Genomic DNA, 19,342 nt, shown 5'->3' on the forward strand with positions numbered 1-19,342 from the left:
TTACTGAAGCTTTACTGAATGTGATTTTTGAATGTCACTTCTTAGTGAACCCTTTAACTGAGTCATGTGAACCCTAACAGCCCCAACAGAGTTGATCCAGTGATCCAGTGAGAAGCATCTCTCATGACCCTCACTGCGGCCTGCTGCACCCTCAGGTTGATGCCTTTTCACACACATACTCAGGAGCACATACACACACACTCAAAAACATTCACAAACACACACACACACAGCTGCATAAAGGCAGTCATAACTGTTTTGAATAATTGATCACTAGTGAAATTGCGTGGCTCTAGGGTTTCCATGCTGTCATTGTCCCTGTTTCGGGTCGATGGGTGGCGAGGAAAAAGTAAACTTCTCATGCGAGTTACTCATCATGGACCAGCCCCTCAGTACACACACACATATTCCCATGGCAGTGTGTGGGCTTGATGGGAAATCAGCATCCTTCCCTGTAAAGATGCAGAAGGAGAGAGACCACTGAAACCCTGCAGCCTCATCTCCGCCGCACACACACTCAGAGTCTGCTGGATGCTGGGGCGACTGTTTTAGGGGCTACAGGACAATGAGAGGAAGATGCCTCGAGACAGTCTGATCACCTCTGAGAATGACAGTAAGACCATCTTTATATTTCAATTTAGATTTATTTCCATGTGCAGATAAATGTCCGATGGATGCCATAATCTGCTGTAAAAGAATCTTTAATTTCTAATTCATGTCATGAAATATTACTAATTACTTAAATAGAGCAATATCCTTTTATATATACATTTTTATTTATATGATTCAAAGTTAAAGGGATTGAGCACATTAAAAGGCATCATAGCTAATTTGTGTAGGTGTTACTAAAGCTACAAAAGACACACAAAAAACACAATAAAAAGTGATACCAAACAGCAAAACTCAGTTCATAAGAACACAAAATATTAAAAAACAAGGAAAACAATATATGAAAAATATAACAAAGCACACCTCAGGTGATCTGAATAACAGAATTATGGTCATACACTCAATGTCTTTTAATCATGAGGTCAAATTAATTATAAATTAACGATATGTGTCACAGTCTCTAATTAGTGTTGGCAGACCAACACCACCCTTGTAATTCCATGCGCCTCATGTATTTGTAGATATTTGTAGTGTGTTTATGACATTGTTGCATGAACTGATTTAAACCCATTTTTGGACAAAAAAGCTGATATGTTTATTGAGTTTAACAGAGCATTAAGTTAATTAATATTATGAATGGAAAAGTTAAAAAAAAAAGTGTAGCTGTTAACATTGGATTTCTGGTTTTGATCATCAATAAAAAGTCTGAAATATATGTATCCATAACTTTACTTTCCTGCACCCTTCTCAGTCAGCTGCATGTTTGGGAGCTGGCCTCTGGCCCTCAGCTGTCTCCCCGTCCTTGTGGGCTTAGCCACCCCGTCTCCCTTCATTAGGCCATTGTTTGTCTCTTTTGTGCCCCTCTACTGCACACGGCCGTAATGACCCGAGTGCCGGCCACTCCGGTTACACTAAGGACACACATCAAAGGGCCGACTACATAAATATCAGCTCAATTTGTCAGTGGTCCTCTTTGTTTTCCTCTTTATCCCCTTTTGCTGCAGGACAATAGTGCCAGGTACACAATAAGGTAGGCTAAGCTCAACCAGTGAAAGGGGTCAGTGTTGGTTTGGAGATATTAAAAAATTTACTGCGTTTATAAAGCTGAGGTCATTAGAGGGGAGAGGGGTTACTTAAGTTCATGATAATAACATTAATAATAATAATAATTATACACTTTATTTGTATATCTGCTTTCATACAAGAAATGCAGCTCTCTTGATAATATAAAAAATAAGATGAAAGTACAATTCATAGAATGAGTTTGAAAAGAAAACCAATAAATTACAATAATTTAAATAAAAAAATAAAATAAAGTTCAGTGCTATATTCAGAGGTGGAGATTTGAGTTTTTAAGATGAACATTTAAATTACTTTGCCTCAAGGCTCTCTCTTCCAACTGGTTCCAGCATGCATTATACTTTGATAAAATTCTCCAAAAGCTTACCTTGTAATTTGAATAATGTTGCACGATGCAGGTTGGTGCATGGTCTTATATGTGTCAGACACCAGATAGGAACTTTATCGCTGTCATAAAAATGATAATAATACATAAATAAAGGTATCCATATCTGTTGCTATGCACCGTCTTACCACATTAATGATGCAATTGCGCTTATTCCATTCAACACCACTTTTCCCCAGATATTTCCATATCTGCATGTGCGCTACAGTAACAACATCTACATGGCTTCTGAGACACCACTTGATAATATACTATAACAGATCAAATTCAAGTCTAGACTGATGTTGACACAATATACAGATGTAAATTATTATAACTTGCTGGAATATGTGCAGAAATAGTAATAAGATAAGATATTCCTTTATTAATCCCACAGCAGAGAAATTTCCAGTTTTACAACAGCAAAAAGTGTATAGCAAAAACAGAAAGAAGCATCATTAACAAGAAATATACAAGTATTAACAATTTAAGCAAGACAAAATATACAAATATACAAATACATAGGAACAATATATATATATATACACACAATATAGACAGACTCAACAGTTGAAATTGCACCATTACACAGAGCAAATTGTTCATATTGCACCAATAAGGCGATCAGTGTTAAATAATGAGGTATTCCAACCTGGTATAACCTGAGAGCATAACAGAGGAGAAAAAACAAATAGCACAACCTCAAAATGTTGAGTTTTCAATATTGTTTTCTTTCTATCTCTCTCTCTATCTCACACAGTTGACATTGGACTGGAATTTGAAGGTGAGTGGACTTTTATGTTATTACATGAATCACTGAAGGTTCCTATTAGTTCAGGCCATTTCTTCTGGTAAGGTGAGCATAAATCATTTTTCCTAAATAATTCGGGGGGCAGAGGAGTCTCGACTTGTTAATGTTGTTAAGTGTAGGAGGGTTTATGTAGGAGCTGTTTGTTTTTGACCAGTTGTTCCTTCACTTCTCTAGAAAAATCTCTGCTGCCACCAGATACACATGTGACATTGCTACTGCACTAGTTCATAGATAAGAAGTTGGTTTAACTGAGTAAGAACATTGATAAACTCCCCAATACTACAAGATAATTTTAGCACTGTGGAGAGAAAGAAACACTACTGAAATGAAAGATGTGGGTGAGTTTGAATGGAGGCACGTCACCTCCAGCTGAACCTTTCAAAAACTGAACTGCTGGTCTTCCCTGCTAAACCTACAATACACCACGACATCAACTTCAAAATTGACTCCCTGTGTCTTGCCCCCACCAGGGTGGTGAGAAAATTAGGGGTGATGATTGATGACCAACTCACCTTTTCCAGTCATGTTGCCTCTTTTGCCTGGTCATGCCGCTTTGCACTTTACAACATCAGAAAAACCAGGCCTTACCTAACTCAGCATGCAACTCAACTCTTGACACAAGCTGTCGTCATCTCAAAACACGACTCCTGCAATGCCTGCACAGTAAAACCCCTTCAGATGATCAAGAACGGGTCTGTCACATGTCACACCGCTGCTCATCAAGCTCCACTGGCTACCTGTTGCAGCCCGCATCAATTTCAAAATCTCTAATGCTGCGCTCTTCCAATGAACGGAGCCTGGCTCTACCACCTTTTTGCCCAAGGCAATCCAGACTCTTTGCATTTCTTGTTCCCCATTGGTGTAACGCACTACCAGTTCCTACCCGAGCAGGGGCGTCCCTCTCTACCTTTAAAAAACTCCTAAAGAAAACTCTTCTTCTACTCCTTAAAGAATTGTTACTGGCACTTATTGCTGCACTAATGGCTCTTGTTGCACTATAGCTTGATTGTTCCCCTTTTTTCCTGTAAGTCGCTTTGGATAAATTACTAAATGTAAATGTGCAGCATTTTAATACCTATTGCAACACAGCATAAAAACAGCATCATCTCTGTTTTTACTACAGGTGACGAGGATGAAGTTGGTACTTTTCAAGAGGAGCATGAGAGGGAGAGACACAGAGGGAAAAGAAGAAATGGTGATAGAGAGACAAAGAAGCGGGGGAATGGGAGGAGAAGAAGAGCATCTAGAGCAGGAGAAAGGGAGGAGGAATCACAGGACAGGCCTGAGAAAAGAGAAAGAAGAGCATCCAGAGCAGGAGAAGGGGAAGAGGAATCACAGGACAGGCCTGAGAAAAGAGAAAGGGGCAAGAAAAAGAGAGCAAGGAGTGATCAAGAAGGAAAAGGGAGAGAGAGGGATGAGGAGGAGCAGCCCAAAATAAAAAGCAGTAAAGCAGCAAAAACAAGGAAGAATATAAAGAATGAAAAGACAAGAAAAATGGAAGAGGAGAAAGAAGAAGGGGGTGAAGATAAAGAAAGAAATGCCAAGGGAAAAAAGAAACGTGGAAGTGCCAAAAAAGAAGAGAGAGAAGAAGATGTGAGTGAACATACAGTGAAGGAAAAAAAGAAGAGGAAAAAGCACAAGAAAGTAGTTGAAACAAGGTAAAGCATTGTCTTACAAATTGAATGACTTTTTCCACAACTATGCACACAGAAGAGGTCATTTAATGCACGACTCTTCTATGCCTCAGTTCAGAGCAGGAGACAAGTGAGGAAGACGACAATGAAGAAGAGGAGAATGAGGAGAAAGAGCTGAGGCCAGAGACTCTCACACCAGAGGAGCTGGAGAAGCTGAAGGAGGCCGTGGACGATAGGAAGAAACTGATCCAAGGTCTGAGGGGAAAACCCTGGTCAATGAAGAAGAAACTTGTGACTTTACGGTAAATTCATCAATGCACTTCGGATAAGGACATAATATGTGACCTGTGATTCATTTTGAATAACATCATCTTCTTCCCGTAGAGAGTCTCAGGAGTTTGTGGAGAAATATGAAGGAGCTTTGGGAAAAGGGAAAGGCAGGAAGCTCTATGCATACAAGGTCATGATGACCAAGGTAAGACATTTACATTTATTTACATTATTATCGGTTTCATTGAATATAATGCATGATTTATATGGAATTGTATTGCTTTTGTAGAAATGGATGAAGTTTCAACGGGACTTTGAAAACTTCAAAACTGCCTGTATCCCCTGGGAGATGAAGATCAAGGAGATTGAAAGAAAGTTTGGTTTTAGTTTTCAGATTTTTTTTCCTCATAACCTCAAACATCATGTCAAGTTCTCAAGACTTTAAAGATTTTATTTTAGAGACTTACAGTGTTGGGGCCTACAGAAGAGGATTAGCGCAGGAGAAGAAAATAATGAGAGGAGGAAAAAAAAATCATTATGCACTTCGAGAAAAAAGTTGAAATGACGTGAATAAAGTTAACTTTTTGAGTTCTGTAAAGTAGACTGTGAGCTACAACCTGATTTTCCTCAATATGTCAAATATATATATAAAAAATTCACATAAATGACAGAAAAGAAGAAAAAAAGAATAGCTCATTTATAGGAGAATTTTAATACTACTAAACCCTTAAATATAGTTAATGAAATTGATGAAAACCAGGTTGTAGCTTGCAGTCTACCTGAGTGTTCCTCTGATGACTTATTGACACAGGAACAACAAATCTGTGAATATCTTTCCAACTTAAAAGAAGAGAGAGAAGAAGGTAGAAGTGCAAAGACATTTAATGCACAACTCTTCTATGCCTCAGTTCAGAGCAGGAGACAAGTAACAAAAAAGTTGACTTTATTCTAGTCATTTCGACTTTTTTCTCAAACTGCATAATGAAAAAAAAATCCTCCTCATTATTTTTTCTCCGAACTGGTCCCAATCCTCTTCCATATGGAGCCAGATCCAGGCTCAGCATAATTTATGGGGTGCTGGGGGCATGCTCCCCCTTGGACATTTTCCCCCCATTAATGGCAGCTATATGCAGTATTTTCCAAGTCATTAGATAAAAGAATGCCTGGAAATCAGTACATCATTGGGAAAATCTTGATGGTTGCCAAGTATATTATCCAGGAGAGCATACAGGCTATCTTGTTTCTAATTGTTCTTCAACTGTCTTCTGCCTTCTAAAACCATAACACAACAAATGATGATGGCTAATTCTGCCACTAAAAAAAGCAAAAAAGATTTTTAGTTTCAAGATAAGATAACATAAGATATTCCTTTATTGATCCCCCAGAGGGGAAATTCAGGTGTTGCAGCAGCACAAGTACAAATTAAAGACAGATTAAGGTTATAAAAATATAATAATAAAAATGAAAAAGAATAAAGATAGAGAATTATATAAATAGTATAAAATATACACACAAACAAACAAACAGGACCAACTAAAAATATATATGTATATATTTTTTGCTTCTTTCAGAAAACCATTACTGTTGCAACAATCATCCTCATGTGCATTTCCTCTGTCTCTCAGGTCACTTTGGCTCCTCAGTTGCTTCTTACTTTATCTTCCTAAGGTGGATGTATGGCATCAACATGATCTTGTTTTGCCTGACCTTTGGCCTGGTTATGGTCCCAGAGGTACTGTACAGTCTTTTTTCCCTTCACAAATTAGTCATAATGTCCTGGTTTTGTAACTGTAGTTTTGTTCTCATATTTCTCTGTTTATTTGGTTTGTTTGCATTCTTTGAGTGTTTTTTCCCTTGCTTCCCTGCTTATTTCTAACAGGCATTAATGGGGCGGCCCTACGGCTCCATCCCCAGAAAGACCGTCCCCAGGGCCGAAGCAACCAGTGCCATGGACTTTGCTGTCTTATGGGATTTTGGAGTCAGTTACTGTGATTTATAAACATGCAACATTATGCTCTCCTCAATGTCTTGATAGATTCTTAAATTAAATTTTCCTCCACAGGGTTACGCTCAGTATTCAGTCCTCTTCTACGGTTATTACAACAGCCAACGTGCCATTGGCTGGCTCAAGTTCCGTATGCCTCTGTCGTACTTCCTGGTTGGTGTGGGAACAGTGGCCTACAGCTACATGGTGGTCATAAGAACGTACGTTTCTCATGATGATATACAGTTGATTAAAGGGCAGTGGTGGAATGTAACCGAATACATTTACTCAAGTACTGTACTTAGGTACAATTTTGAGGTACGAGTACTTTACTTGAGTATTTCCATTTTTTCTAACTTTATACTTCCACTGCACTACATTTTGAGGGAAATATTGTACTTTTTACTCCACTACATTTAGCTGACAGCTTAAGTTACTTTTCAGGTAGAGATTTAACATAAAAAAACCTGGATGGATGGATGGATGGATGGATGGATGGATGGATGGATGGATGGATGGATGGATGGATGGATGGATGGATAGATAGATAGATAGATAGATAGATAGATAGATAGATAGATACTTTATTTATCCGTTATTTAAGAGAAATTCAAGCATCCAGTAGCAGCATTCAAACATTGAATGTACATTGAATGTACACTATACATACATTACAATTAAACTTAACCTATAGATAATAAACCTATGATAAATCTAAATTTCAATTAAAACATTTCTACAATATTAAACATTGCAGAGAATATTTAACCTTATAAAAAAAGTACATTTAGCAGCTAAAATGAGACCTATCATTGCAAAATTAAAACACTGCTTACATGAATGCAACAATACAAATAATCTGTGGAGTAATTCTGCAGCATGGTATTAGTAATTTTACTTGAGTAAGTGATCTGAATACTTCTTCCACCTTGGACAGTTCAGGTTCATTGAAGTGGAGTTGTATGAAGTATTTATCCTCTTAATAATTAAGTACCTCATACAACCCCACTTCAATAAATCACTCTAATCTTCTTTTAGCCCATTGTTAAACTGATCTGTTATTATTTCTGATTAAAGGATGGCCCGTAATGCAAACGAGACAGGGGTCGGAGACGATAACAGCTTTAATTTCAGCTGGAAAACGTTCACCAGCTGGGACTACCTGATAGGAAACCCTGAAACTGCAGACAATAAGTTTGCCTCCATCACCACCAGCTTCAAGGTCAGTGCAGCCAGTCCAGTAAACAACTGATGCCATTTATATCCTATTCAACTACAACTTTTTAACCTTTGCAGGAAGCAATCTTAGAGGAGCAGGAGAGCCGGAAGGACGACAACATCCATCTGACTCGTTTTCTGCGTGTGCTGGCCAACTTCCTGGTGTTGTGCTGCTTGGCAGGAAGTGGGTACCTCATCTACTTTGTAGTGCGTCGCTCTCAGAAGTTTGCTCTCGATGGACTGGAGAATCACACCTGGTGGGAAAGGAATGAGGTAGCAATGAGAAATGAGAAACAGAGAATCAAAGAGGCATAAGCCACGTTTCCATTAGGTACTTTTCCCTAGTGAGCCGCTATGGGTGTGACTTGGGAGAGAGGATCCTCCAAAGATCCGCCCAACTTCACTGGTTAGCAGCTCAGAAAGTACCTACCCGAGGGCAGGTACTTTCTGAGCCAATACTGAGCCGCTACTTACTAAGCAACGATAGGATACGGTTGAATCTGTGATTTCGCGCATGCGTGATTCATTTGCAGATTGCTGCAAACTGGACGCTGAGGGATTAACAGCTTCGGCTCTATCTGCAGCTGGGAGAGACTGCTGCGGGAGGACTGGGCCGCTGCTACTCGTTAAGAAGAGTAGGAATGAGTCTCCAAAAGTCTCAAATGACATCTGAAAAAGTCGCTAGATTAGTTGCTTTTAAAAAAAAGACTTACTAGAAGGGCCTGAATAGTCGCTAAATATAGTGACAAAGTCGCTAAGTGGGCAACACTGCTTGCAGCGTCGGTCTGTTGTCACATTTAAACTCAGTTGGTTAGCTGCTACAAAAGTATCTGTAACACTCAGCCGCTTTCCAAAAAGTACTCAGTGGAAACACGCCTATTAACACAGAGATGTTGAGCAAGTTCAGAGTGGTGTGATATATGTTTTTAAGAATTTGGCCTGTAGTCTTTTAGCATTTTTGAATCACACCATCAGTTATGAATAATTGGTGTTTCTCAGGTGAACATGGTCATGTCATTGCTGGGGATGTTCTGCCCCATGCTGTTTGACGTCATCAGCGCACTGGAGAACTACCACCCTCGAGTCGCCCTGCAGTGGCAGCTGGGTCGCATCTTTGCCCTCTTCCTGGGAAATCTGTACACCTTCATCATTGCACTCATGGATGAGATCAACCTCAAAGTGAGAGCTGGAGCTTGCAGACATGAGAGATATGTTTATAATTTTATAATACCTGTGGTGTGTATATGTTGCAGAGGGAAGAGGAAAAGATAATAAAGTTTAATATAACAACGTGGGAAGCCAGTCTATTCAATGGTACAGTATCAGGTAACAGCACAGCTCCACCCGTCACCATCCACCCTTCTGATGTGCCCAGAGGACCCTGCTGGGAGACCATGGTGGGCCAGGTCAGTTCGTATGCATGTGTGTGTTTGTGGGTAAACTGTTATGTAATTGTATGATGCAAAGAGTGAGAATTGAGTTAGGTAAGAAAGCTTTTAGTTACGCCGCACCTTTATGATGGAATCATTTAAAAAGGACTTGAAACTATCTGAGCAGATCACAATCGAGGAATTCAAATTGATTTTTAAAGGACAAAGAAATTGCTTCCCTTGGTCAGTGTGACTGCTAGATATAAGTTGGCTACTGATGCTCACTCAGAGTTGTTGTGATGGCTGTAATTGTATTTAATGTTTGTGATAACTGTTTTTAAATGTTGTAACTTGTCTCTTTTGTATGCTGCTTTCTTTGCCAGGTCTCTCTTGAAAAAGAGATTTTTAATCTCAATGAGGCTTTTACCTGGTTAAATAAAGTTATACAACCATGGAATTGTGACATTTTATTGCAATACTTTTTTTTAAACTCAGCTCAGTATTATGACCATTTGTATTTCTTTTTAGACACAATTTATTCATTTAATATTGACAACTTGAGGTCACCATATATTCATCATATTTGCTCAACACGCTATCATCAACACTGAATTCAGCAACAATTTCTAAAGGGAAATTATGCTCCCTTACAATTTTAAATAATAATACAAATTTAATATGATTTAGGGGTGTATTAAAATGGGTGTTTTTATGTTGGGTAGAGTGTAACATTTTGTACAACTTATACACAATAAACATAGTAAACTAACATATACTCAGTGATAAATTAAAGGTATAACCTTTGTATGGTGACCATTAAGACAGGACAACACTTATTCTTAAACTATTACATTTAATATGTATATGCTATATATATATATCCTCATTATACATGATTTCTTGATTTGCAGGAGTTTGTCCGGCTAATCATATCTGACACGATGACAACCTACATCACGCTGCTGATCGGTGACTTCCTGAGAGCCGTGCTCGTTCGTTTTCTCAACTACTGCTGGTGTTGGGACCTTGAGGCCGGATTTGTGAGTCATTTTATTCTCACTGATTGCAGAGAATGTGCCTCTGTGACTGTGAAATTACATAGAGTCAGAGTGTATAATTTATTTTTGATTACATTCTAAAAATATGCATCTTTCCTAGAGGTGAATTTCAATTCACTCTCACTCAGTTATTATTATTTTTTTTTTTAACTTTGCTGTGTCGCTTCTGAAAGCCGTCCTACTCAGAGTTCGATGTCAGTGGGAACGTACTGGGCCTGATCTTCAATCAAGGAATGATATGGTGAGAAAACAACTTGTCCTCCAGTCCATACTGCCACATAATGTATGTAATTATTCCTTTCCACAGGAGCATTTACTAAATTGGCACCCTCACAAAGTCTTGTGTTTGACCCTGACCTGCTCCATCCACACCTTGTCTCTCTTTATTATTATTATTATTATTTTAACCTTTATTTAACCTGAAAAATCCAATTGAGATTAAAAACCTCTTTTTCAAGGGAGAGCAGGCCAAAGATAGGCAGCAAACAGTTACAAAATTACACAGTTAAAACACAAACCAAGGACAAACAAAAAAGCAAAAATCATTACATTTACAAACAGATTATGAATCTTCTATCATGTACATGTTGTAGAATCATCCTCACATACTCGTAGTTTAGATTTAACCCATAAGAACCCAGACCCAGTTATCCTTAAAGGATGTGTTCTACAAGTGGACCACATAGAACACATTTCTGATGTTTTAAAAAAAAAAAATACTACCGCTAAATGTATGTAGCTAGATGTTACAATGGGCTTTTATGGTATTTATGTTTATGATATTTCTTATTTTAAAATAGAAAAAAAATAGACACATTTTCTGCTTTAATCCTAGCCTAGTAACAAAAAATAAGCTTTTTAAAATGAGCTACTTTTTTCGCATTTCTGTTTCCAGTCACACCCACACTTTGGAGAAGTCACTTCTTGTCACAGTCACATGACCACCACACCAGGGTGTTGAGTATGTGTCGCTTGGGGATTTAATGAGTTAAGGTGAAGCATAAAGCTGAATATGGGAGATTCTAGAAGATTTAAAGTGTTTGTTACACAGGTGTCACCATGGATTCTTATAGGTTAAAAGCACTCAGTGGTATTAACTCTGTACCCTCCTGTCATAATTACTACAGCCATCAGAGGTCACTGCCAAACGATAAACTTTTTTTTTGCGGAGGATAGTCTCTGAGAAAAACGACATTGTTTTTCACTCTCAAAAGCTGATGGTGAATATCACTTTCAGTTCATTCTCTGTTCAGTGTTTGTCTTGTTTTCCTGCAGGATGGGTGCTTTCTACGCCCCCTGCCTGCCTGCCCTGAACGTCCTCCGCCTCCACGTGTCCATGTACCTGCAGTGTTGGGCCGTGATGTGCTGCAATGTGCCGCAAGAAAGGGTCTTCAAGGCCTCGGGCTCCAACAACTTCTACATGGCCATGCTGCTGGTCATCCTCTTCCTGTCCACTCTGCCCGCCATCTACACCATCGTCACCATCCCCCCTTCCTTTGACTGTGGCCCCTTCAGGTAGTGATGCTTCTTAAAGGGATCTGGCATTCACAATGTGATGACTTGACTCTTTGTCACAGTCATTCTCTTGTCCTCAGTGGGAAAAACCGTATGTTTGATGTGATCCAGGAGACTCTTGAGTCAGACTTCCCTGCCTGGTTTAGTAAAGTGTTCAGCTACGCCTCTAACCCTGGACTGGTGCTGCCCTTCATATTGCTTATGGTGTGAGTCAGCAGCAGACTGCATGAATATATATATTCTTCTACACTGTTTAAGATACATTGCATGACCGTGTTGTCATCATTTCCTTTTAGTGGAAAAGTTTATGGTTCTTTGATGGTAACAATTTTGTTATTTTACCTTTCAGACTGGCCATTTATTACTTGCAATCCACATCCAAAAGCTACAAAGAAGCTAATGTGGAACTGAAGAAAAAACTACAGACGGTAATTAGACTTTATTTTTCCTCTTATCCAGCACTAGTATTCTAGCTTGTATGTGCTTTTGGATCACTGGAATGAAGTACGCACTTGAAGCAGTGTGTAGATCATGGGTCTCAAACTCGCGGCCCGCGGGCCAATTGCGGCCCTCGTGACGATATTTTGTGGCCCCCACCTTGATATGAAAGTTTAATGTGAGTTTTATATGTATGGCACTTTCCCGTGTTGTGTGTGGAAGGTCCCTTTAATTACTTTTTTTGGTAATTTTGTGTCTTTTTTGGTAATTTTGTGTCTTTTTTAATAATTTTGTGTCTTTTTTGGTAATTTTGTGTCTCTTTAAAATAATTTTGTCTTTTTTAAAATAATTTTGTGTCTTTTTTGGTAATTCTGTGTCTTTTTTTTGGACATTTTGTTTCTCCTTTAAGTAATTTAGTTTTTTTCCTGTCATTTTTTGGTCATTTTGTGTCTTTTTGGGTCATTTTGTGTCTTTGTAAAATAATTTTGTGCCCTTTTTGGTAATTCTGTGTATTTTCTTGTCATTTTGTGTCTTTTTTTGGCCATTTTGTGTCTTTTTTTTAGTAATTTTCTGTCTTTTTTTGGTCATTTTGATACTGCCTCCAGCGGCCCCCAGGTAATTTGAGTTTGAGACCCCTGGTGTAGATGCTCTAACAGGCCACCTGAGGTCCCTCTGGTGTCTGTCTGTGGCTGCTGTTGTATTAGTGTCATCACTCCAGCAGAGAGCAGCAGAATAACTCAAAACAACTTGTTAGAGAAGCAGCTGATAACTGATGTACCTTTCTGTATGCCTTATTTTACATTTAAAAACTGAATTGAGTTCAGTGGGGGGATATTGAGCTCTGAGTTTATGTTTTCTACCATGAGTGTTATTATGGTAACTGCTTCTGTCTCACTGTCAAGCAAAATGAGGAGAACAAGAAGAAGAACAAATTAGCAGCGCTCAAGGCACAGATGGATCTAGAAGAAGCCAGAAAAGCTGCAGAGCAACCAAAGAACAACAACACTTCACTACAAGAGCAAGAAGGTGAGACTTGAAGGTTTTTCTTTTAACTAAAAACATAAAAAGAGAGCTAACAAAAACAAAAATCAGGTAAACTTTGATTACAAAATGCGCGTTGGGTTTCAAACAATGGAGAATCTGAAAACTGAGGAAATGTAGTAAATGATTATGAGACCAGTCAGAAATTTAATGGTGGAATGTAAGTAATTTCATTTACCCAAGTACTGTACTTAAGTACAGTTTTGAAGTACTTGTTCTTTACTTGAGTATTTCCACATATGTAACTTTTAGGGGCAAATATTCTTCTTTTTAAATGACTAAATTTAGCTGCCAGCTTAAGTTACTTTTCAGGTCAAGATTTAACATGATAAAATATGATCAATTTAAAATGATTACACAGTTATTAATTAACCACATAAAAGTAAATCATGCAGTTAAAATAAGCCCTACATGGACAACAGTAAAACACTGCTTACATAAATGCATCAATAATAATACAATAATACATTTGAAATGTATAACAATCTGATGCTGATACTTTTGTACTTTTTCTTCAGTAAGTTTTGAATGTAGGGATTTTACTTGTAGTGGAGTCATTTCACAGTGTGGTTTAGTACTTTTACTTAAGTAAGGGATCTGAAAACTTCTTCCACCACTGAATGAGTGTGTCATTTGACTGGAGAAGTTTCAGTATTACTTGGTACTGGGTTATTTCAGTTGATACCTTAAAGGTATTTCCAGCCCTCGTGGTGTTATAGTTAATAATAAATGATACATTTTTCTCCTTCAGTAGAAGAGGAAGAAGACCATGGCAGTACTCAGAGGCTTTATCATGGTAAGAATGGACGCAACCCTCCTGCTCCAGGTAGAGACCAAGAAGGCCGACTTCCAGCCACCAGTGCGCCCGTCCCCAGGACCCATCACCATGGTAACAACGGCTCTTCTGGGTACCTGCCCGGTTTCCCTCGTCAAAGTGATCCCAGGATGCACAGGGTGCCGAGTCTGCAGAGACACTGAGGGAGTGAAAAACAAATGCACTCCAAATGCAGCACCTTATTGAGAAAGTCAAGCAATGGGAAGTTAGCACACTTTCTCTTGAATAAAAGTATTTTTTTTAAACTGTGTATTCATGATAGGATGTAAGAAATGCCTATTAATAGCCTAGTTGGTACTTTGTTTACTGAATAAACAATAACAAGAGCAGAATCTCAGTTTCTTTTTACATTGCATCACATTTCTCATATGTCGTGTTTTTTGAAACCACTGATCAGTGAATTAGTCAATTCAAGATATAATAAATTATACTGTATAAAATAAGTGAACTGAGCCACTGTGGTGTAACCCATTAATTTGTAAGATACATTGTGGAAGCCTTGAGTTTGGGCATTTTGGCCATCACCATCATAGTAACCAAAAGGGTAAGGTGAAATATGATAACATAAAAAAACAGCAAAGATGATATTTCAGCATTCAAAACCTTTATTTTACCTTATTTAAAAATATAATTTAAGTATATTTGGAAGATACAAATATATTAATTGAAACAATGAAACTTACCAACAATAACAAAATTATTTTGAAAATGCACAATTAAACTATTATACAATGTACACATTCTGGGTTCCTTGTTTGAACAAAAAATAGGTAAGAATTGTTCCGTCGTTCATCGTTTTAAAATTATCATTTTATTATTAATTTGACACAGAGGCCACAGCAGGGGCCAAGGGCTTCTTCACAGGGACAGTGGCCTTCAGGCCCCTGTGTAGAGCCACCACTGGACCTAACCTGTAACCTGGACATTCTATTGTGTGCTACTGAATCACCAGAAGGTAAAGCACAGAGATGTTACGAGCTAAAAGGTGGAATAGAAATGTTTATTTTTTTAAAGTTAGACTTGTGTTGGGATCTCTTGGCTTCTCACACTGAGACACTGAGCACAGCTGCCCCTGGGCCTGTGACTGGGCCAAAGCATTAAACAATTCATTAGACATGGACGCCATTTAACCCAGCCAGCCGGGCTCAAATGGATCCCTTACTCATCTCTGGCTGGACTTACAAACTCAACTAAAATCAGATTTTCAGGTTTAAAATCTAATTATGACACACCAAAGGAGCTCTGAACTTGGAAAACACATGTAAGAAGAGTCAGATTATTCCTTTTTTTTTTAGACAGAAATGGAAATCAGTGCCAAACATTCAGATTTGAGCTGTCAGTATGGCCTCCTGACCTTCATCATGTAGCATGTATCACTGGTATCATCTGATAACAGCGCCATATCCAGTGTCTCTAAAAAGCTCAGTGTTCCTGTCAATCAGCCGACCCGTCAGTCAAATGTAAAAGTAATGTTGTCGTCTCATTAGTCAAACTTTATTACCTGAAATTCTATATATTGACAGTCATTCAAAGTCTTGTTCAGCTGAAATTTGAGGTCCGAGCAACGTTAGGGTTGTCATTGAGGAATAAGTGTGTGTCTGAATCATTTAAGAAGACAAGTCAGCGAGCTCATAGTGCCACTGACGTTGACTGACACTGCCCGTCAAACCCACTTCCATCGATGCTCATGATCAATTCATGGCAAAGCAGCATTAAGTATTAATTCTGCAGCTATGTGAGAACTAGAGGATGGAGATGCTTTATTCTTTCATTGTGGGCCAAGAATTGTCAATCACATTATTTAATAAAGACTGAGTAAAGCCTCTCTGTATAGTGGAGACTCATAAACTATCTCACTCTTATTTATTCAGGTAATCTCAACCCCCTGATACCCACTGGGTCACGCTCCTCCTGGAGTTGAGTTTTGGCTCCATCCCAGTGTCCCTCCATGCTGGTACAGTGTAGCAGAAAACTGAGCCATGACCGGATATCTCAATGTCTCCTGTACCACGATGGGCATCTCTTATTCACTAACGGGGAAGAAAGGAGCGAGACATTGTGGCGCTACAAGCACTGATTTGACTGCTGGGACGGCTTCCAGTTTAGCTTTGGAGAGCAAAGTTTATCAGAAAGTGTAAACTTGTGGAAAATTAGATGCTTCTGTAAACATATGGACTGTATAGTGAGAATGGTCATAGGCAGATTATGAGACAATGGGCCCATGGTTACAAACATGCAAAAACCCCACCACCTGTCAGCCTGTTCTCCCCTCAAAAAGGTTGTGTGGAAAGGCAATGAAAAACGAGCTATATTGACGTATTTCACTGACCGCTACAATGCGTCCATCCTGCTGATGTAGTAGCAATTATCTTGGAGGCTGGGGTGGTATATGGGTTGAACAAACGGCAGACTTTCACCCAGGAAATTGGGGTCTGGTCCAGTGTGAAAACAAAAGTAAACCATTTTTGAATGTAACTTAACTTAACTTAACTTAACTTAACTTAACTTAACTTAACTTAACTTAAACGGTATTTACATACATTTATTTACTGTTTGAAGTGTCTTTTTTAATGCCTTACCAAGACGTTTTTTGCCCTTAACCTAGGTCAGTGGTTTTACAACATAACTCCACAAAAACTGCAACCTATTTTACAACTGCCGACGGCACGTGTGTGCGTTTTAGAAAGTGCCGTTGTACCGCCAGCTGCGATACGTACCTATGTGCTGTAATTTGTGGTACTGACACACAACCTCTTCTGCCGTTCATGTTGGAGAACTTGTTGCACCTGTCCTCCACAGGCACAACTTTGAGACTTTGTAATGGTTTTGCCTTACTTGTTCATTGTTTTTATGCATCTTCTTGAAGTCATAATCATGTCTCTTTGTAGTCATTTGTGCCTCTTAAGGGATGTTTTGTGGCCGTTCCTAGATGTTTGTGTCTTTCTTGGTAATTTGTGTCTCTTTGTGGTTGTTTTTTTAATTTTTGTTTTTAGTTATTTTGGGTCATATTGGTCATTTTGGGTCTCTGGTGTAATTGTGTGTTGTCATTTTTCTTGTGTCTCTCTGTAGTGTCTCTTTGTAATCTTGTGACTTTTTTGGTCGTTCTGGGTTTCTGGAGTAATTTCTGTGTATTTGTGTTGTTGTTTTTCGTATCTTTATGTACTTTTGTTTCTCTGTTGGTGACCAAGCAGTGAGACAATGAGGACATAGACATTGTCTTTTTTTTTTAAGTGTTTTTACTCAAAAATGCCAGAACAATAAAAGCAAGAAATGAATGACTAAGTCCATAAACAAACCCTGGATTGTATTGGATATAACACCAAACAAGATGTTAATTGGCAGAATTACCCAAACACAGTGTCACATGAGGGAACATATATATAGTGGTTTGGCCAAACCAATTAAGACACAATGGAAAGGCATACTGACCATAAATTGAAGCTTGATACACCCCCCATGACATCACAGCAAATGGTTTGTTCCAATAAGCAGGTTCAGGGATTAAAGAGTTTTCAGCAATCTGCCACACCTTTTGTTTCACCAGGAAGAGACCGCCCCCAACAACTACTGGTAACACAAACACAAACAAACAAATGATTAACATGAGAAATAAATGCATATGACAAATTGCATGTGCTACCATACAGTGGTGGAATATGTGCACGCATTGAATCAGTGTAAGGTTACGGAAATAAACACATTTTAAATTAAATCAAATGTGTGCCGTGTTAGTTATTTAGGTGTGGTTGGCTGCTAATTATATAAACCTGCTAATTTTCGTCTCTCTGTAGTCATCTGTGTCTTTTTTGTCAATTTGGCTCGTTGTAGTTTTGTGTCTCTTTGAGGCCATTTGAGTCTTTTTTTAATAGTAATTTGTGTGTATCTTTGCTTGTTTAATTCTGGTCATTTTGCACATTTTGTGGAGGGTATATGCCTATTTGAGTGATATTTTGCAGGTGAAGACCAGGGAGGCCTGATACTCTGGGCCTCTGTACCTGTGTCCGGTAGGCCCGTTTCGTAATCCATCTATGAGAAGATAGGATGGAGTGAAATGAAAGTTTGCAAGAAGTGGAGGGGACAGTCAGAGGGAGGAGCGACAGGAGGAGCTGGATGAGAAAGACATAAGCTTGTCTTTCAGGTACGAGCAGTCATATAACCCCCGGAAAGTGTATTGCTCTCTGTTAGCAGCATAGTAGGCAGGCATCTCTTATTTCCTCCTGTATTATTCAAAAGGTCAGATCTGACATTTGACTATAACTGCACAGGTAGTAGCTGCGTCTTTGCTGTTGAAACACATATTGTAGTCAGTCCCTCAGTCTTCACCTGAACTATTTTTTGCTTCCACCAGCACAGAGGTCATTTTTAAAGTCCATCCAAAAACTATGGCAATGATAGATTCCCAGTATAGCTAATATGAGGCTTCAGCAGTCTGAGTTAGTCAAATTAAACAGGGGTTTTCCCAAGTAAGTCAGTATTTGTGTACAAGTTGTAAATTTGTTGAGCTACAGTGGAAAGACTAAAACACAAAGGCAGCATTTCACATTAAATTTCAAAGGTATAGCCAGGCTATTTGTAAGTATAATGACTTATAGAAGAAATATTATAGACACAGTACCCATCTCTGTTTAAATTGATTCATTTTTAAGTCAACCAAAAGTTTGAACATACCTTTACTTTAGCAATGGATGCTGTGTGCCATTGTTTTTTTTTCTGTTTGTGCTCCATACCATGTGATCACGGTTCTGAGCCAAAAAAAATGTATATGTAAATTAATTTACACATTCACTGGAGGAACTCTTGTTTGCTCCCTCAGAGGACTCTGTACAGTATTTAAGTACAGTGACTTGTTTCCCTTTTCACTCAGGATTACTTAAGCTTTCATCTAATTTTAATGCACCCTGACCTTTCTGTTCTACATTTACTCTGGTGTCTCGTTTCTTGGTTGCAAATGAATGATGCCAAAAACCCAACCATCTTGTTAATCACACACATTATATAACAAATGTACAAGTTTTTAGCCATTATCAAATCTGAAAAAAAAAAAGAATAAATGGAGGATTAAATGTGCAATGTGTAAGACAGAGGTAGGCAATTCATTCCCCCAAAGGGTCACAT

General features: G+C 38.5%; 1 protein-coding gene across 1 annotated transcript; it reads left to right on the top strand.

Annotated features, from left to right (window-relative positions):
- The first annotated feature begins 576 nt into the window (after positions 1-576).
- On the top strand, positions 577-14,370 carry tmc1 (transmembrane channel-like 1). Its single transcript, XM_059336725.1, has 19 exons — positions 577-613; positions 3,988-4,522; positions 4,612-4,800; positions 4,883-4,973; positions 5,058-5,154; positions 6,394-6,500; positions 6,648-6,746; positions 6,831-6,973; positions 7,830-7,974; positions 8,049-8,243; positions 8,970-9,149; positions 9,224-9,376; positions 10,252-10,380; positions 10,572-10,639; positions 11,674-11,913; positions 11,994-12,119; positions 12,263-12,341; positions 13,254-13,377; positions 14,144-14,370. The coding sequence occupies exons 1-19, from the start codon at positions 577-579 to the stop codon at positions 14,368-14,370; spliced, it is 2,964 nt and encodes a 987-aa protein (XP_059192708.1).
- The last annotated feature ends 4,972 nt before the right edge of the window (positions 14,371-19,342 follow it).

The sequence above is a fragment of the Centropristis striata genome, chromosome 7 (genome assembly GCF_030273125.1).
Source record: "Centropristis striata isolate RG_2023a ecotype Rhode Island chromosome 7, C.striata_1.0, whole genome shotgun sequence".
NCBI classification, from domain to species: domain Eukaryota; kingdom Metazoa; phylum Chordata; class Actinopteri; order Perciformes; family Serranidae; genus Centropristis; species Centropristis striata.